The 20,271-nt window shown below is 40.3% G+C and overlaps 1 protein-coding gene across 6 annotated transcripts in view; it reads right to left on the bottom strand.

The window, feature by feature from the left end:
- Positions 1 to 20,271, bottom strand: part of LOC132892100 (histamine N-methyltransferase-like) — an 80,682-nt gene that overhangs the window by 23,456 nt on the left and 36,955 nt on the right. For 5 of the 6 annotated variants that reach the window (XM_060930496.1, XM_060930498.1, XM_060930497.1 and 2 more), the window contains exons 3-7: positions 20,194 to 20,253; positions 11,547 to 11,599; positions 10,834 to 10,941; positions 10,487 to 10,617; positions 9,714 to 9,807 (exon numbers count right to left, since the gene is read on the bottom strand). In XM_060930496.1, the coding sequence (XP_060786479.1) occupies positions 9,714 to 9,807; positions 10,487 to 10,617; positions 10,834 to 10,941; positions 11,547 to 11,599; positions 20,194 to 20,253 (446 nt within the window). The remainder of the gene's footprint in view (positions 1 to 9,713; positions 9,808 to 10,486; positions 10,618 to 10,833; positions 10,942 to 11,546; positions 11,600 to 20,193; positions 20,254 to 20,271) is intronic. The other variant, XM_060930501.1, reaches the window with a different exon arrangement.

Below are 20,271 nucleotides of genomic sequence, written 5' to 3'. Positions count from 1 at the left end.
TAACTTGCATGTAGATAATCCTGAAAACACTTATGCCAGAGAACTACTTGCACTTATTGACAACTTCAACCTAGTACAACATGTACAGGGGCCGACCCACTCTCGTGGTCATACCCTTGACCTCGTCATCACATGGTCTTACTGTTTCTACTACTGTTGTTGACCTGGCCTTATCTGATCATTTCTGTGTTTTCTCTGATGTTTCTATGGCCCTGTCCACACGGCAATGGATTCAGGTGACTCCGATACAATTGCTTATCGTTTAGGCCTGGCGTCCACACGGCACCGGCGTTTTGGGTGCCCAAAATGCAATCTTTTTGAGAACGGGTTCCAGAGTGGAAAGATCTGGCAACATTGCTGTTGTGAAGTCGTCTGGATGAGTAGAACGGATTTGTTTACGATGACGTCACAACCACACGACTGAGAGTGCTTCACGCCGGGTAGAAGTGTAACGAACTCGATGCGAGTTGTCAACAAATCCTATAACTTGGTTCATGAAACACGCTTACAAAATATTTTCACTGTGAATATTTATTGTGTAATGGTGCAAAGTGAGAGAGAGAGTGAGAGACTCTGCCCTTAGGGCAGAGTCAATCCCGCCAGCAAAAATAGGGAAAAAAAGGAGCGATCTCACCTCTTCAGATGTTGGTTTAACTCCTACAATACATTCCTCAAAAAGGGCATAGAAGAGCAAATTAATCCATCAACATGTAGCATTCAATTTATTCCGGACCATTAAAGACGCCGCCTTCCACGTAGAATCATACGTCATCCTCGCCGCCATATTGGATAGGTCAAAGCGGAGAATAAAGATTCATGTGCTGCGTTTAACTGTACCAACAGGTTTACCCTCCAAACGAGATCACATGGGATTACCTTTCACAGGTGAGAAACAACAAATTAATCCATCAACGTGTAGTATTCAATTTATTCCGGACCATTAAAGACGCCGCCTTCCACGTAGAATCATACGTCATCCTCGCCGCCATATTGAATAGGTCAAAGTGGAGAATAAAGATTCATGTGCTGCGTTTAACTGTACCAACATGTTTACCGTCCAAACGAGATCACATGGGATTACCTTTCACAGGTGAGACTGGAAAAATACTTTTCATTGTATTTGGTCATTATAATGTAATTTTACAAACAGATTTTCCTGACTTTGTGGCTAATATGAAGTCTCGCGCATAATAGTTTATGCGCATGCGTCCTTACTTCTTCTATTGTTCTGGTGTCTCCGAAGGGACCGTCTTACAGCGCCCCTAGAGGTGTGGCATGTGTATTGCATCATTTTCAGCAAGCGTTGCGTTGCCATATGGACCTGATATTTTACTGATCGTTGCCCATTTGGACGCGATATATTTTTAAATAACATCTCGTTGCCGTTGTCGTGTGGATGTAGCCTATGTCTCCTCACATTCAGAACAGCTCAACGACTATGGGTAGGAGAGTCATAAATGACAACACGTGTTCTCTTTGAGCAAGCTCTCTCTCGGATCTCAACCAAAATGTCAGACTCTGTAGATGATTTACTGGAAATTTTTAATTTAAATATGACCCAAATTATGGATGATACTGCTCCATTCAAAATCAAAAGAGTCAATGACAAGCAGAAAGCACTATGGAAGCAATACCCAGCTGTTAAACTGCTAAAGAGAGAATGTAGAAAGACTGAAAGAAAATGGCGCAAATCTAAACTTCACATCCATTATCAAATCCATAAAGAGATGCTTTGTAAATATAATTATGAAATTCGTAAAGCAAGACAGTCTTTCTTCTCCAACATCATCAACAGGAATATGAACAATGCCAGTGTGCTATTTTCAACAGTAGAGAAGCTAACTAATCCCCCACCACAATTAGCACCTGAACTTCTCTCAGTTAATAAATGCAATGAGTTTGCATCCTTCTTCAAAGGTAAAATTGAAAAAATACAGCAGAATATTGCTCATAATATATCTCAGTTGCAAATAATTGAAAAGCTGCAATCACCAGTGACACAGATAAACAATTTCAACACAATGTCAGAATTTTGTTTAATTGATTACGAGACTCTTGAAAAAACTGTACAAAATCTCAGTTCCTCAACATCTGAATTGGACATTCTGCCCACCAACTTTAAGTCTGTTCTTCACCTCATAATTACAGATGTGCTTCAGATCATAAATACATCCCTAGAAACTGGCATTGTTCCTGTGTCCCTGAAAAAAGCCGTTGTAAAGCCCCTACTTAAAAAGAATAATCTGGATGCTTCAGTATTAAACAACTACAGGCCAATATCAAATCTACCATTCATTGGGAAAATCCTTGAAAGAATTGTCTTCAATCAATTAACTGCCTTCTTGATATCAAACAGCTGTTTTGATAACTTTCACTCAGGATTTCGTGCCAATCATAGCACTGAAACAGCGCTGAGTAAAGTTATAAATGACATACGTCTTAATACTGATGCAGGCAAAACATCAGTCCTGGTGTTACTGGACCTCAGTGCAGCTTTTGATACTGTTGATCACAACATACTGCTGATCACAACATACTGCTATATCGACTTGAACACTGGGTTGGGTTGACTGGTAAAGTTATCAATTGGTTAAAATCATACTTAAAAGAGAGAAGCTTCTTTGTTACCATGGGAAATTGTACCTCAACATCAATGTCCTTGACCTGTGGTGTCCCCCAGGGGTCGATTCTTGGACCATTACTATTCAACCTTTATATGCTCCCACTTGGACAAATTATCAACAACAACTCAGTTCTGTATCACTGCTATGCAGATGACACCCAAATTTATTTTGCTCTATCACCTAATGATTATGCCCCCCTTGAATGTCTCTACCAGTGTATCGACCAAATCAACAACTGGATGTCACTAAATTTTCTTCAGCTGAACACAGATAAAACAAAAGTAATTCCATTTGGGGAAAAAAGATGAAAGACTCAGGATTACCACTATTCTTGACACAAAGGGGATTAAAACAAAATAAATGGTTAAAAATCTTGGTGTTTTCATTGACAGCGAGCTAAACTTTGACAGTCACATGAAAGCAATCACTAAATCGGCATTTTATCACCTAAAAAACATTTCCAAACTAAGAGGACTTATGTCAAAAAACGATCTGGAAAAACTTATACATGCCTTCATATCTAGTAGGGTTGATTACTGCAATGGCCTTTTCACAGGCCTGCCAAAAAAGACCATCAAACGACTTCAGGTGATTCAAAATGCAGCGACTAGGGTTCTCGCATGAACAAAAAGAACAGAGCACATTACTCCAATTCTAAGGTCCCTTCACTGGCTTCCAGTAAGCTACAGAATTGACTTTAAAGCATTGCTGCTGGTGTACAAATCTCTAAATGGTACAGGGCCCAATTACCTCTCTGATATGTTGCAGCGGCCTAACCCAATCAGATCTACCAGATCGCAGCAGCAAAATTTACTGGTAAAACCTGTTGTTAAAACAAAGTGTGGTGAAGCAGCTTTTAGCTACTATGCAGTACAGCTATGGAACCAACTCCCAGAGGACATCAAAAATGCTCCTGCTGTTGGCAGCTTCAAATCTAGACTAAAGACCAAGCTGTTTTCAGATGCTTTCTGCTAACTGATAAATATCATCATCTTTACATGTTTTAAACTTTACTTAACTTTTATTCTATTTTATTCTGCTGTTTTTACTGAACTTTTACTTCATTTAATTATTTTATTTCTACTATTGTTTAATTCTTATTTTTTCCCTCTCTTCTTCCCCCTTTATTTTATGTAATTTTATTTTCTATTGTTTACTGTTTTGCCTTTACCTCTGTAAAGCACATTGAACTGCCACTGTGTATGAAATGCGCTATATAAATAAACTTGCCTTGCCTAAATGTAACCGCTGTCTGCGTTGTGTTGTGTTTCTGTGACAAAGGCTGACACTTTCTCACTGTTTGAATGCACTTTTATTGCCTGTAAGACAGCAAGGAAACCCACTGGTTGGTCACGTTCATATATAGCAGTTTCTCGGCACAGCATGGGCTCAATCCTCACGTACTGGTCAGATTATTCATAAATAATAATTAATAAACATAAACCCAAACAAACATATGTACCTGTAAGACAGCAAGGAAACCCACTGGTTGGTCACGTTCATATATAGCAGTTTCTCGGCACAGCTTCATGGGAAGAAGTTAGCAAATATTAGCTTAGCCTTTGAGCTAAGGTAGCTAACTATCGTATCAATATGTAACAACAATACACAACCAATTTGACTCATTCTGTTAAGTGCAATGTGTTCGCCACCTTCTTAAGTATAATATAATTTTAGCTGTGTTATTGCATTATGTTATTTTCACAGTTTCAGTGCAGTGCTGCTGTGCTTTGAGTAACCTACCATGGGCTCAATCCTCACATACTGGTACTGAGGTGACGTCACAGCCAGTATTTATATGCTGAGGGAAGCCATGGCAACCAGTGAGTGTCCATGATACATATTGTATGTAACAGCAAATCTTATTGCTTGTCACTGTGTCAAGTGGAATCAACAGCTAAAATCTGTTACATAAACATCCTGCACTCAGCACATTGAACAGGCTGAAGGTGTGCCATGATGAAAAGATTCACGTACCTTAATCGAAGATCTGTTGATATTAAAGCAGATCCGATGTGGATGGCCTCCGCTTGTGGTCTTTACGCAGGAGGAAAAAAAAGAAAAGTTGTCCAGAAGACGATCATCGACACCCTCCACAAGGAGGGTAAGTCACAGAAGGTCACTGCTGAAAAGGCTGGCTGGAAAAGGTGCACAAGCAACAGGGATGACCACAGCCTTGAGAGGATTATCAAGAAATGTTGATCCAAGAACTTGGGAGAGCTTCAAAAGGAGTGGATTGAGGCTGGAGTCAATGCATGAAGAGCCACCACGTGCAGACATCTTCAGGAAAGGGGCTACAACTGTCACATTCCTAATATCAAGCCCGTCCTGAACCAGAGACATCGTCACAAGTGTTGTACCTGGGCTGCAGAGAGAAAGAACTGGACTATTGCTCAGTGGTCCAAAGTCCACTTTTCAGATGAAAGTAAATTTTGCATTTCATTTGGAAATCAAGGTCCAAGAGTCAGGAGGAAAAGTGGATAAACACCTTGGATTCTGTGTCTTATGATCAGTGTGAACTTTTTGCAGTCTGTAATGATGTGGGCTGCCAGGTCATCTGCCGGTGTTGGTCCACTGTGTTTTATCAAGTCCAAAGTCAACACATCCGTCTACCAGGAGATTTTAGAGCACTTCATGCTTCCATCTGCTGACGAGCTTTATGGAGATGCCGATTTCCTTTTCCAGCAGGACTTAGCACCTGCCCACAGTGCCAAAACTACTACCAAATGGTTTGCTGACCATGATATTACTGTGCTTGACTGGCCAGCCAACTCATCTGACCTGAACCCCAGAGAGAATCTATGGGCCATTGTCAAGAGGAAGATGAGAAAACACCCGACCCAAAAATACAGAGGAGCTGAAGGCTACTATTGAAGCCCAGGTTGCTTTGATAACACCTCAGTAGTGCCACAGGCTGATGGCCTCCATGCCATGCCACAAAGACAGTAATTTGTAGTAAAGGAGCCCCAACCAAGTACTGAGTGTAATGAATATATGAAAGTTGACCTTTTTAAATTAAATTATGACTTTTTCTAAGATGTTCTAATTGTTTGAGATGCATTAGTATAAGAAGCACATCATCCGCCGTGCCAACAGCATAGTCCAGGACAAGTTCCACCCATCACATGCACCATTCTCCCTCCTGCCATCTGGTAGAAGGCAGCCCTGTCAGTAATGACAGGTAACGATTTTGCCCCCAGTAAACATGCCATCACTACTTGCAGGGGCTTTTTTTAAATTAAATAAAAATTTTCCTTGTATTTTTGTGTTACATGCTTTGTTTTTATTAACTTAGAAAAGCGATCTTTTTAGGACAAGAATTGTGTTATGACAACAGGTCATTGTTTACTCATATCTGTGCAAATACTGCACATGCATCATCTCCCAGAGATAGATTTACACTTCATAAAAGGTGAAGTCTGTTGATTCGCTTATTTTGTTGCCAGTAAAAATCATATGGTTTGATTGAGATCTCGGTTGTCATTAATGAAGTACAAAGTTAATCGACAAGTTAAAATTACAATTTGTGTTAGCTTCTGTTCAGATTAATAGAATTACAATTGAATAGTACTTTCAGTAATATTTTTGCATTAATTGTTTAATAGTAGTATAAATACATAAATCATTAAGAATAATCGACACTGACTCCAGTTTTATCTCAAGTTCTTCATTTAAAATATTTTATCATTCTGACTGTTAAAACTTACTAAACATTTTAGTTCCACAAGATCTCTCCATTTTCTTTGTTGTTGTTATTCTTAGGGTTGCCATTTTCCTACTGAAGCCTCAGCCTCTTTTAAGATGGTCTCAACCTTCTCAATAATAGTTGTGATAATTCAAGAATTGGGGGCAGCCATGGCCTGAAGGTTAGAGAAGCAGCCTTGGGCCCAAAAGATCGCTGGTTTGATTCCCAGGACCATCAGGAAAAATGTGAGGGGAGTTGAGTGAATGAACAGCACTTTCCCCTCCCTCTGTATCATGGCTGATATGCCCTTGAGCAAGACACTTAACCCCCACCTGCTCTGGGTATGTGTGCACACACGCGTGTGTTCACTGCTTCAGATAGGTTAAACACAGAGGAGGAATTTCACTGTGCTTGAGTGTACATGTAAACAAAAATAAAGGCTTCTTCTAATTAACTACATACAAGTTGAGCCATGATTGACCAAAAAACTTGAACATGGGTCAAACTGGCATGAAATCAGAGAGGTTTTACTTGCATTTTCTATTTTTCACATCCTAGCCACCTAAATCATGAGATCAAGAACAACATTTTATTTCCCCTGAGATGCAAAATGTTGCATTCTGGATCAGTCAGTCAGGATGCACCATTTTAGATCTATATTTAAAAAATTTCCAGGTGAAGACCCCCAGACCACCTGCCTTTTTTTTTTTTGCATCACAGTGGTGGGGCTTTGTTTACATTTTGGGACAATGCCTACTACACTTTTCCAAATGCCCCCATTCCAAAAATGTTATTGACAGGGCTTAGAAGGTACCGTAGCATCTGAACCATCACTGGCAGACACTGCAATAGCTTCTTCCCCTCGGCTGTCAGAGTCCTGATCTCACTGTTACCCCTGAAATACTGTCTGGATGTTCCAATAAGTGCATAAATAAGCTCCAGTTACCTTAAAATGCAGCAGCAAGAGTCCTTACTCGAACTAGAAAATATGACCACATCACCCCTGTCTTATCCACACTGCATTGGCTTCCAATCAAATTTCATATTGATTATAAAAAAATACTACTATTGACCTTTAAAGCACTGAATGGTCTCGCGCTACAGTACCTAAGCGAACTTCTGGTCCTTTATGACCCACCACATTTATTTAGATCAAAAGGTGCAGGCTAACTGCTAGTAGCTCATATAGTGAAGGCTACATCAGGGGGCGGAGCCTTTTCTTACAAAGCCCCACAGTTATGGAACAGCCTTCCAAGTAGTGTTTGGGACTCGGACACAGTCTCCGTGTTGAAGTCTTGGCTGGAAACATACCTGTTTAGTCAAGCCTTTTGTTAATGGTGTTTATGAGGTAAAAGGTATAGATTTGGAGGATCCTCAGACAGAGAATGTTTTGGTAAACTGGGATGTATGGATGCTGTCAGTCCCCCACTCACTTGCTCACTCAAGTTTGTTGACAGTGTAGTGGCTAGCTTTATGTCCCAGGGCTCCCTCATGCCTGTGTTACCTTCTGGCTCTCCCCTTTTAGTTATGCTGTCATAGTTAGTTTTGCTGGAGTCCCTGCTTGCACTCAGTGCAAAATATACACTGTTCCAACTCATCAAGTGACATTGGGCATACCTAACAACCTGTGTTTTCTCTCTCTTTTTCTCTTCTACTCCTCAGAACCTGCCTGATCCATCCTGATGCCCTACATCTGGTTGGAGTCTCATCGCATCGCTCCTGTGGAGGACGGCCCCATGTGGACAGCTGAAAGTCACACCTGGAGGATGCTCTGGACTCTTACAGTAATGCTTTTATGGCTGAGGACTACAGTTGACTTGCTAACTTTAGGACTGCAGTTGTCATGAACAGTTTTGCACTCAAGTTGTCCATCAATGAAGAGTTTATAACATCAACGAAACTGACTTCATGTTAAAACTGTTAATGTTATAGTCATGTTGTCTGTTGTTGCCCAAATGAGGATGGGTTCCCTTTTGAGTCTGGTTCCTCTCGAGGTTTCTTCCTCATATCGTCTGAGGGAGTTTTTCCTTGCCACAGGCTTGCTCATTGGGGATAGATTAGGGATAAAATTAGCTCATGTTTTAAGTCGTTCAAATTCTGTAAAGATGCTTTGCGACAATGTGTACTGTTAAAAGCGCTATACAAATAAACTTAACTTGACAGTCAAAAGTCACACTTGGAAGATGCTCTGGACACTTACAGTAGTGACTTTATGGCTGAGGACTTCAGTTGACTTGCTAACTTTAGGACTGCAGTGGGCATGAACAGTTTTGCACTCAAGTTTCCATCAACAAACAGCTGATAACTTTAACAAAACAGACTTCATGTTAAAACTATAATGAATTTCCTGGTTTCACAGTTATACTTTGTGACTATACAGGACACAACTATAGAAGCGAGTCATTTATAAATCACATTATCTGTTATCACCCAAATGAGGAGGGGTTCCCCTCGAGGTTTCTTCATGTTGTCTGAGGGAGTTTTTCCTTGCCACAAGCTTGCTCATTGGGGATAAATTCGGGATAAAATTAGTTCGTCTTTCATTTTCTATCAAGCTGCTTTGCGACAATGTCTATTGTTGAAAGTACTATAAAAATAAACTTAACAGCATTTTTAAGTCAAGCTCAAATACAAACATGTCCATCATAATCCCTGCTAATGCTAGCCACTTGGCCATCATGAGAAAACCTGGACAAAGCTCATAATTGTTCATAATCTTCCAGGTTGCATTAGCCAGCTAGAATGAGCTACCCTGACAAGATTTCTGAGACGAGATGTCCTAGCAGGCATTAACAACATAATGATGTAGCTTTTTTCCAATTAAATAGTAGATATTAAGGCTGAGACTTTATAGTAATTTTTGGCTGTGAAGAATAAAACATTACAACTTAAAACAATAAAACTTCGACACTGTCCAAGTGTAGTACCACATCTCTATTTTAGAGTTACAGGTCAAATCACCAAGGCCTCCATGTTGCTATTTGAACATGACCCTGCCATTCACCTCCTGGCTGCACTCGGAGCATTTGAGGAGCTCCAGCACTCCAGCCTTCAGCTCTGGAGAAGCACTCTTACTGAACTCCAGTATGTCAATCAGAAAATCCAGCATCAGCTCCTTTCTCATCTCTGGCTGTGAAACACTCAGTGATATCCATACTAGACACAAAACTGTGGCTTCTGTAAGGGATTTCTTTGGCATCTAAGAAGCTCTTAATGTCTGCAGTCGTGACACAGCAGCTGTGCACCTGATCTTCATAGCTTCTCATCCCACCCACCATCTCTTGCATGGAAAGTAACAAACAGGCTAGCTCTGCAATACCTGCCTTACGGTTTATTTTTAATTCACCTTGTGCCTCATGAACGAGTTACTGCAAAAAATAAATCTGTGGATGTGGTGTGGGTACCTGAGACCAGGATGATGAGGAGTTTGCCATCTTTGTGCAATAAGCTTCGGAAGAAAGAAACTGTTGCCTCCGGATCACTCACATAGTACAGCATCTGTGGAGCAACACAAATGTGACCAATCATCATGTCCTGCTAAGCATTTTAGTGTTTACTTTAAATTTCCTAGTACATCTTAACGCTACAATACAACACTGTGGAGAGACTTATGAATCTTTTTTTTTTTAAATCATTAATATATATTATATAAAACAGAAAGCCAGGCTGTGTGCTGTTGAGCCTGGTCATGATGACTGTGTTAGCCAATTGTTTTTTTTTTTTAATATTCAGTTGTGCTTTGTCAGCTCATTTGTATGGTTGAATTGTTTTCTTTGGCTGTTTGCTGACTGTTGCTACTTCAACAGAATATTACACTAGGTGTTATTTTGTCACTTGTTCATTTGGCACTAGAACTTTCTCGTCTAGAAGTTCAGCACTTCTTGTATCTGACCTTTGCACTTCTTGTACATTGCTCTGGATAAGAGCATCTGCTAAACGCCTATAATGTAATGTAGCAATAAAAATTTTAAAAACCTCATACACTGAAACATTTAATAGTACTTTAAAATTAACAAATTCAACACTGCTATATAAAGAACTATGCATATTTCCTTAGAAACATTTATAACAAAGCAAATAATTAAATTAAAGAATAGTGAGTTGTTTAGAAAGCAGTGAGCTACAATAAAATAATTTTATTTAAACACAGCTTTGGCGATTGAGTTTATGTACGAACCTGAATCATGTGGATGAAGTCCATCTTCCGGTCAGTGTTTCTTTGCTTCCAGTCGCGTTCGAACTCGGATGCCGTCATCTTATTAAACCTGAAGGTGATGTGATCAAGGCCCAGTGTCTTTGATACTAAATCTGAACAAGTTTGATATCAGTACAGTACAAACAGCCTATAATCCAAACAACACACCATACACCCTATAGCACACACCCTAACAAGTTCACAGCACATACCCTAAATGTTTAATGTATGTTGTATTAAAACCTAGTTAACATGAAACACTGCTCGCATGATAGACACATCATGACCCAGATAAAGAATAATAATGACCAGATATGCGAGTGTATAACCTTTATATTTATACAGCATGTCTCCATTGGGTTCCACCACCTCGTACTCCACTTTGGCCTCCGGATATTTAGCATGCAGCTGTGTGAGGATTTCCACATCGATCTCTCCTGCCGATGGGGAGTGTCACATTTATACAGTGATAGAACTATAATAATATAATCTATATTATAAAGACAAATGTTTTCCTGGGAAATATGCCACTCATATTTTTCATATGAACTACATCCAGGACATGGAGAAAGACAACCATAATATTATTTCTCAATATGTCACACATGAGGAAATCAGTGGATTGTTTTGATAAATTTGGGTACTTTGTTTGTGAATGCGTCTATATAATAAAAAGAAAAAAAATCACACATTGGCTTGAAGATATGAAGTTTATCTTCTTGTGTTGAAAAACTCGCATTTTTCATACAAAATACATTGTGGATCTGAGTGACATATGTCCCGATTTCTCACTCCGATGACGTCATCGGTTCAAAATTAAAATTCTTTAGACTAACTTGTGCATTTTTCATGTGTCCATATAATATAAAGAACATTACACAGTGGTGTGAAGATATGAAGCTTATCTTCTCGTGTTGAAAAATATATCACTTGTTCACCTCGTTCACTTGTGAGATATATATTTTTCCACCATTAAAAGATAAACTTCATATCTTCATGCAACTGTATAATATCCTTATAAATAATAATAGAATGTTTATACCTGATCCACATCCCACTCCCATCATATTCAGTGTGGCTTTTCCTGCTCCAACACTGAGAGAGAGCAAGAGAGTATTATCATAACACTGGCACCATTTCCTGATTTAAAGGAGTACGCCACCCCCAGGTGAAATTGAGTCAGTCCCTGCAGTCCCTAGAGTTGGATGAGTGAGCCAAAGCGTTTTGTAGCCGACCCAGCCATTGCCCTGATCTAGAAACGCCCCGGTTAGCTTTAGCTTAACATAGTCGCTGTAATCCGGCGTGTCCAGCTAGCATGTCGTTGCAAAAGTGAATCAAATAACTCAAGATTTTTTATAATTATTTCTCATGACCTGTACATTCACATTGAGTACACATATCAATGCAAATTAACACGAAGGGATTTACTAGACCAATTTATATATGGAACTATTTTCGGCCACAGCACAGGCAAAGCACCGCTGCAGGCGCAAAGACACCACGCAGCACCTGATAACCCTCAACTTCCGTCAATACACCAGCGTGACTACTAAGTTCTCTGCTACTAGCAGTGTTGCCAGATACTGCTGATGTTTTCCAGCCTAAAATATGTTCAAAACCCACCAAAATGCACTTGAAACCACCCAATCTGGCAACACTGGCTACTAGGCTGACACTGACAGGTGCTGCGCAGTGTCTTTGCGCCTGCAGCGGTGCTTTGCCTGTGCTGTGGCCGAAAATAGTTCCAGATATAAATTGGTCTAGTAAATCCCTTCGTGTTAATTTGCATTGATATGTGTACTCGATGTGAATGTACAGGTCATGAGAAATAATTATAAAAAATCTTGAGTTATTTAATTCACTTTTGCAACGACAATGCTAGCTGGACACACCGGATTACAGTGACTACGCTAAGCTAAAGCTAACTGGGGCGTTTCTAGATCAGGGCAATGGCTGGGTCGGCTACAAAACGCTTTGGCTCACTCATCCAACTCTAGGGACTCCAGGGACTGACTCAATTTCACCTGGGGGTGGCGTACTCCTTTAAGTCATCCTCAACATTAACACACTGCACAGTTTAGCATGAATCTTGGATTGTAGTGTCTGAAAGATTTTATTCAAAGAGCTGACACAATATCACTGTCTTTTCTGATACCATTAAAACCTTGAATTTCATCTATGATCAATACTTTGTTTTAACTACAGCTTAGAAGCACTTCACTTAAGATCTAAAATCAGCAAACTCAAACCATTCCAAAACAAACGCAAGACTTCGAGTTGTAGCTTACACTACGTTCAGACTGCAACCTGAAACGACCCATATCCGATTTGTTGTGAAATCCGATTTTTTTGTTAGGCCGTTCACATTACCAATTATATGAGACTTGTATGTGATCTCCAATATGAACGGAAAACGACCCAAAAGTGTCCCGCATGCGCAAATTGACACGTAATAAGCACATCTACGTAATACGTAAACAAAAAAAAGCGCACTCTTCAAGTTTAATGATTTCTTTTGTTTGTTTGTTTGTTTGTTTAATTATCTGGTTAGTGTTAAAGTGTGAGGTCTCGTGTGTGTTTTTGTTTTTGAACTGAAATGAAAACGTGTAGCCTGGTAACGAGGGTTGACTCCTAAATGTCTCTCTAATTTCTATACAAGTGCACTACATGTTACTAGGAAGTAATGGATTTTTAAACTCTATATAGTGCACTCGAGCTTCAGTAGGCAGTCATTTGGGATACGGCCGCTGTATTACCAAACTCTTAATTCAGGCTTAATAATTTGCACATATTTATTTTGTCATATTAATAAACTTTTTCTACATTTTTATAAATATTTATTTAGATTGTTTATAGCCAGCTGAATTCTGCAACTTCTCTCAGCGCTGGCTCAAGGTGCAGAAACACCAGTGCAGTTTGCTATGGAGATGAGGCGAGACCTGGCGATGTGGTTTTTGTGGCGGCGGTGGAACTCACACAATAATCTGATTAATGTGGGCAGCAGACTAATGAGACCGAAGGTGTCAAATTACTGGAAATTTCCAGAACACTCTTATAATCTTGTAATACAGGATGGTTTAAGTTATAAATCAGTTATAGAAACTGTTTTATTTAATCAGGCTAACAGATAAACATCCAGGTCCCTACCAAATCCACCATTAGCTTGATCAATTCTATAAAAGTCTATTTAAATTCTGAAAACTGTACAAATGTTGTTGTTTTCCACCAAAGAGGTGGGATTAGCCAACGCAGAATAGTGACGTTTGTCTCTTGTTGATGACGTGTAGGTCGCATGAATGCGACCTGTCCGGTAAGATTGCAGGCGCATGTGAAAATATCGGATATGCATCGGATTTAGGACCACATATCCAAGCGGCCTGGGTCGCATGTGAAAAAAATCGGATCTGTGTCGTTCAGATTGTCAATAACAAATCGGATACAGGTCGCATATGGGCAAAAAAATCGGATATGGGTCGTTTCAGGGTGCAGTCTGAACGTAGTCTTTAAGTCAGAAAATTCAGACATCCAGCTTTACTTCTGGCAGTTATAAAGTGCTTACACTGGAGACTCCTTCCATACATGTTAAATAAGCATCACCTCGAAAAGTTACCACATCAGTGATCACACGATTTTTAATTTCAATTTATGTAGAGCATCTGCCGTACAAGTCCCTGTGCATGTGCTGTTACTCAGGAAATGATAATGTATTAGCTGTAATTGAAGTTTGTCCTATTTTTTTTTGTTTCATAATCATGCACAAACACTTCTTCCCTATTTAAACCATTTTAACTAAGTGAACACTGAGCAGAGTTGTGTTGAGTTCATACAGGAAGCACACCCTCACATGCAACATCAAATCATCATCATGATCTTCCTGCTGTTCCTGTTAGGGGTCTCCACAGCAAACAATGTCCCTCCATATCCTCCTGTCCTCAATATCTTCTTCAGTCACATCAACCATCCTCATGTCCTCATTCACCACATCCATGAATCTCATCTTTGGTCTTCCTCTTTTCCTTCTACTTGGCAACTCCATCTCCAGCATCCTTCTCCCAATTTGCCCCTCTACCATATCCCACAATCCACTGCACAGTTGGGAACTTCCAGTGGCCAGCCCTAGGCTGCTGATAATGGTACAAAAACCAATATTGGGCTAGATAATCAGTTTCAACATTCAAATATCAGATGCAAGCTGAAATGTGATGTTATTAGATTGCTTTTATATGTCTAGTTACTGGTTCCATGGTATTTTTCATCAGCACAGAAGCTTTTAAATCGCCCACACAGCCCTTTCACTCTCTGCATTGTTTACATGAAATATATGTTCCAACTACTCAGCACTATAACCCTGGCCAAAAACATTAAGAGTGTACATTTACACTGATGACAAATTGTAATTGTCAATCATTTCAAGCAGTACTAATCTTGAAAAAAATCTGAGAGACCATGTAAACCTGTAATAATATTTGAACATCTGATATTTGAACATCAAAACTGATTATATAGCCCAAGATTGTTTTTTGTACCATTATCAGCAGTCTGGGGCTGGCCACCAGAAGTTCCCAACTGCACAGTAGATTGTGGGATATGGTAAAGGAGCGAATATAACCCTGGATCTCTCCTCTGTATGTGTCCAAACCATCTCAATCTCATCTCTCTCACTTTGTCTCCAAGCTGTCCTACATGTGCTGGCCCTCTAATATCCTCATTTCAAATCCTGTCCAACTTTGTCACTCCCAATGAGAATCGCAACATCTTCAACCTCCAGTTCAGCCTCCTGTCTTTGTCAGTGCCACTGTCTCCAAACCATAGAACATCTCTGCTCTTACTACTGTCTTGTACATTTTCCCTTTCACTCTTGCTGATATCCTTCTGTCACAGATCACTCTGGACACTCTCCTCCATCCATTCCAACCTGCTTCCACTCTGTTCTTCACATCTCTTCCACACTTGCCATTATTTTGTATAGTTGACCCCAGATATTTGAACTCCAGTGCTTTGACCACCTCTATTCCTTACAGCTGTACCATTTCACTGTCCTCATCCTCATTCATGCACTCTGCCTTGCAAAAGTATTCATCCCCCTTGTTTGTCCCGTTTTGTTGCATTACAAGCTAGAAATCAATGGATTGGGGGGGGGGGGGGTTTAGCACCATTTGATTTACACAACATGCTTACTACTTTAAAAAGGTAAAAAAAAATATTTTTTAAATTGTGAGACAAACAATAATTAAGATGAAAAAACAGAAATCTGTAGTGCGCATAGGTATTCACCCTCCAAAGTCCATACTTTGTAAAGCCACCTTTTGCTGCAATTACAGCTGCAAATCTCTTGGGGTATGACTCTATTAGCTTAGCATATCTAGCCACTGGGATTTTTGCCCATTCCTCAAGGCAAAACTGCTCCAACTCCTTCAAGTTAGATAGGTTGCAGTGGTGTACAGCAATCTTCAAGTTATGCCACAGATGCTCAATTGGATTGAGGCCTGGGCTTTGACTAGGCCATTCTAAGACATTTAAGTGTTTCCCTTTAAACCCCTCCAGTGGAACTTTAGTAGTATGTTTAGAGTTATTGTCATGCTAGAACGTGAACCTTCGTCCCAGTCTCAAACCTCTGGCTGACTCAAACAGGTTTTCCTCCAGAATTGCCCCATATTTAGGGTCATCCAACTTTCCTTCAGGCCTGAGCAGCTTTCCTGTCCCTGCAGATGAAAAATATCCCCACAGCATGATCCTGCAGTGAAGCATGGTGGTGGCAGCAATGGTGTTCTCAGGGTGATGGGTTTGCGCCACACACGGCGTTTCCCATGATGGCCAAAAAGATCAATTTTAGTCTCATCTGACCAGAGAATCTTCTTCCATGTGTTTGGGGAGTCTGCCACATGCTGCTGGGTAAACTCCAAATGTTTTTTTTTTTTTTTGCTTTAAGAAATGGCTTTTTTCTGACCACGCTTCCATAAAGTGCCACTCTGTGGCGTGTACAGCTCAACGTGGTCCTATGGACAGATACTCCCATCTCCACTGTGGATCTTCACAGCTCCTTCACTGTTATCTTTAGGGTCTTTGTTGCATCTCTGATTAATGCCCTCTTTGCCTGGTCTGCGAGTTTTAGTGGGTGGCCTTCTCTTGGCAGGTTTGTAGTGGTGCTATATTCTTTCCATTTTACTATAATGCATTTAATGGCTGGCTGGCGGGCGGGCGGACGAAGTTATCAATGAAGTTATCCGGGTGAAGTTATCAATGTGAGTTTCCAATGAAAGACGGGTCAATAATCACTCCAAGGTCTTTTACTGCTGCACGTGAAGAAACAGAAAGGCCATCCAGAGTCACTGTGTAATCAGAAAACTTACTTCTAGCTGTATGTGGTCCTAGCACAAGTACTTCAGTCTTGTCAGAGTTAAGCAGAAGGAAATTAATAAGCATCCAGTGTCTAATGTCCTTAACACATTCCTCAATTCTATTAAGCTGGTGTCTCTCATCAGGTTTTGCAGAGACATACAACTGTGTGTCATCAGCATAACAGTGGAAACTAATACAATGTTTACAAATAATATCACCCAGAGGTAACATATATAGAGAAAAAAAAGCAGTGGACCCAAGACAGAACCTTGTGGAACACCAAACTTTACCTCGGTATGTCTAGAAATATCACCATTTATATCAACATACTGATAACGATCAGTTAGATAAGACCTGAGCCAGGAGAGGGCCATTCCCTTAACTCCCACAACATTTTCTAGTCTATCCAGAAGAATGGAATGATCAATGGTATCAAATGCTGCACTAAGGTCAAGCAACACAAATGGCGAGACACAGCCCTGATCAGACGCCAACAGTAGGTCGTTTACTACTTTAACCAGTGCTGTCTCTGTGCTATGATGAGGTCTAAATCCTGACTGATACATTTCATGGATGTTATTCCTATGTAAATATGAGCATAACTGCTGTGTCACAGCTTTTTCAAGGATCTTGGCGATAAAGGGGAGGTTTGATATTGGCCGATAATTGGACAGCTGACAGGGATCAAGGTCAGGTTTTTTAATCAGGGGTTTGATAACTGCTAGTTTAAAGGATTTGGGTACATAGCCAATCGTAAGAGAAGACTGTATTATTTTTAGAAGCGGTTCAATTACTCCAGGCATTATCTGTTTGAATAGATGTGTAGATAAGGGATCTAGTACGCAAGTTGAGGCTTTTGATGTAGAGATTAATGAAAGTAATTCAGTTTCTTTAAGGGGAGTAAAACATTCTAACTGATGATCTGATACAGTTATATAGTTAACTACAAGGTCACTTTCATTGTCTGACCTTAAATTAGCAGTTTGAATTTTTTGTCGGATATTCTCAATTTTGTCATTAAAAAAAATTCATGAAGTCGTTGCTACTACATACTGCAGGTGTGCATGTGTTGATAGTGGACTTATTCCTGGTTAATTTTGCTACAGTATTAAATAGGAATCTAGGATTATTTTTGTTATCTTCTATTAGGGAGGAGAAATATGTTGATCTTGCAGCACTGAGAGCTTTTCTATACTTCAGGAAGCTCTCCTTCCAAGCTAATTTGAACACTACCAATTTTGTTTGATGCCATTTACGTTCCAATTTTCGAGTGGTCTGTTTTAATGTGCGAGTGTCATCATTATACCAGGGTGCTAATTTTTTGTCTCTGACCATTTTCCTTTTTAGAGGAGCTACATTATCTAAAGTATGGCGGAACGTTGACTCTAAGCATTCAGTTGCCTGATCAAGTTCTGCAGGGGCTGACAGTGACCCAATCAAAGTTGACAACTCTGGGAGATCATTTATAAAGCTCTGTGCAGTAGTTGACATGAAAGTACGTTTAATACAGTAGCGTGGTGAGGTGCATATATTATTACTCAGACATAGTTTGAATGAGATGAGATAATGATCTGAGATAACTTCAGACTCTGGAAGTGTGACTATATTGTCTACGTTTAATCTGAATGTTAGTATTAGATCAAGGGTTGTGACCACCATTATGGGTCGGTCCTATGACATTCTGCTTAATCCCGACTGAATCTAAGATGGACACAAACGCTGTTTTTAAAGGGTCTTCTGGGTTATCGAAGTGAATATTAAAATCTCCGACAACTAAAGCTTTGTCTAAGGAAATAACCAGATCTGAGATAAAATCTGCAAATTCAGAAAGAAACTCAGAATATGGCCCTGGGGGCCTGTAAATAATAAGCAATGGAATTAACTGGGTAGACTTATTTTTTGAGGCTACATACATTATATGAGTATGAAGAACTTCAAATGTATTAAATTTATAACCAGGTTTTTGTGTTACACCTAGATAATCGTTATAAATAACCACAACACCTCCTCCTCTGCCAGTTAGATGAGGCTGGTGTATATAATTGTATCCAGGAGGACTCGCTTCATTTAATGCTATATATTCATTTGGCTTAATCCATGTTTCAGTTAAACAAAGTACATTAAACTCCTGATCAGTAATGAGTTTATTAACCATTAGTGCTTTAGATGTAAGAGATCTAATATTTAATAGCCCCACCTTTAGATCAAAGGTGCTGGCAGCAGCTGTACAGTCAGTATGATCTAATTTTATATTGATTAGGTTACTGGAACAAACTCTCTGAAAATTTCTACCTTTTTGTTGAGCTCGGGGAACAGACACAGTCTCGATGTAGTGGACCCTGAGTGACGACTCTGTGCAGCTAGCAGACAGTCGGTTTAGCCTGTTCGTCTGCTCCCTGGCCTTCGCTCTGGATTGTCAGAAATTAACTAGGCCTGTTCTGAGACTATGACCTATGCTGCAGGAAATGAGAGCAGCACCTTCCCGAGTGGGATGGATACCGTCCCGCCCTAACAGGCCAGCAGTGCCCTCAAAATTAGCCCAATTATCTATAAAGCCCACACTGTTTTCAGAGCACCACCTGGACAGCCAGCAGTTCAGCGACCATAACCTGCTGTAAGCTACATCGCCACGCCGCATTGGGATGGGGCCAGAGCATACTACAGCATTGGACATCACCTTCGCTAATTTAAACACCTCTACAAAGTTACTCTTAGTAACCTCAGACTGACGAAGGCGTATATCATTAGCTCTTGCATGGATAACTATCTTTGAGAACCTGTGCTTGCCTAGGACCCTAAGATTACCTGCTATGTCCGGCACCCTGGCTCCCAGTATACACCTGACTAAAGCTGCTGGTGCCCCTAAAGGCTGAGCTAATTTCACATGCTGTATGATAGAGTCCCCTATAACCAGAGCTCTTTCAGGTTTCTCAGCGGGTGCATCACTAAGGAGAGCAAACCTGTTCGGCACGTGACGCGGAGAGGAGTGGCGCTCCCATAGGCGAGCCTCAGCGGTAGCTTTGGCTCTACGCTTATGCCGCCGAGCCGTCACCCATTCGCCCCGCTGTAAGGACTCTAATGCCAGAGTTGGGGGATTACTAACTCCACCTAGGACATTCAGACTTTCCCCTACAAAAACTACACTGTTCTCACGCTCACTAACCTGCTCTAAAGCCTGGACACGCGCTTCTAGCACTGTAATCTTCTCCGTCAGAGAGCTAACTAATCTGCACTTATCACAAATAAAGCTAATAAAGCTATCACTAGCGACGGAGGAAGAATGACTAAACATCCTGCACTCAGCACACTGAACAGGCAGAAGGTGTGCCATGATGAAAAGATTCACGTACCTTAAACGAAGATCTGTTGATATTAAAGCAGATCCGATGTGGATGGCCTCCGCTTGTGGTCTTTACACAGGAGGAGAG

Source organism: Neoarius graeffei, chromosome 9 (assembly GCF_027579695.1).
Source record: "Neoarius graeffei isolate fNeoGra1 chromosome 9, fNeoGra1.pri, whole genome shotgun sequence".
NCBI classification, from domain to species: domain Eukaryota; kingdom Metazoa; phylum Chordata; class Actinopteri; order Siluriformes; family Ariidae; genus Neoarius; species Neoarius graeffei.
The sequence above is the reverse complement of the archived record's forward strand: the minus strand, read 5'-3'. Positions and strand labels throughout refer to the sequence as shown.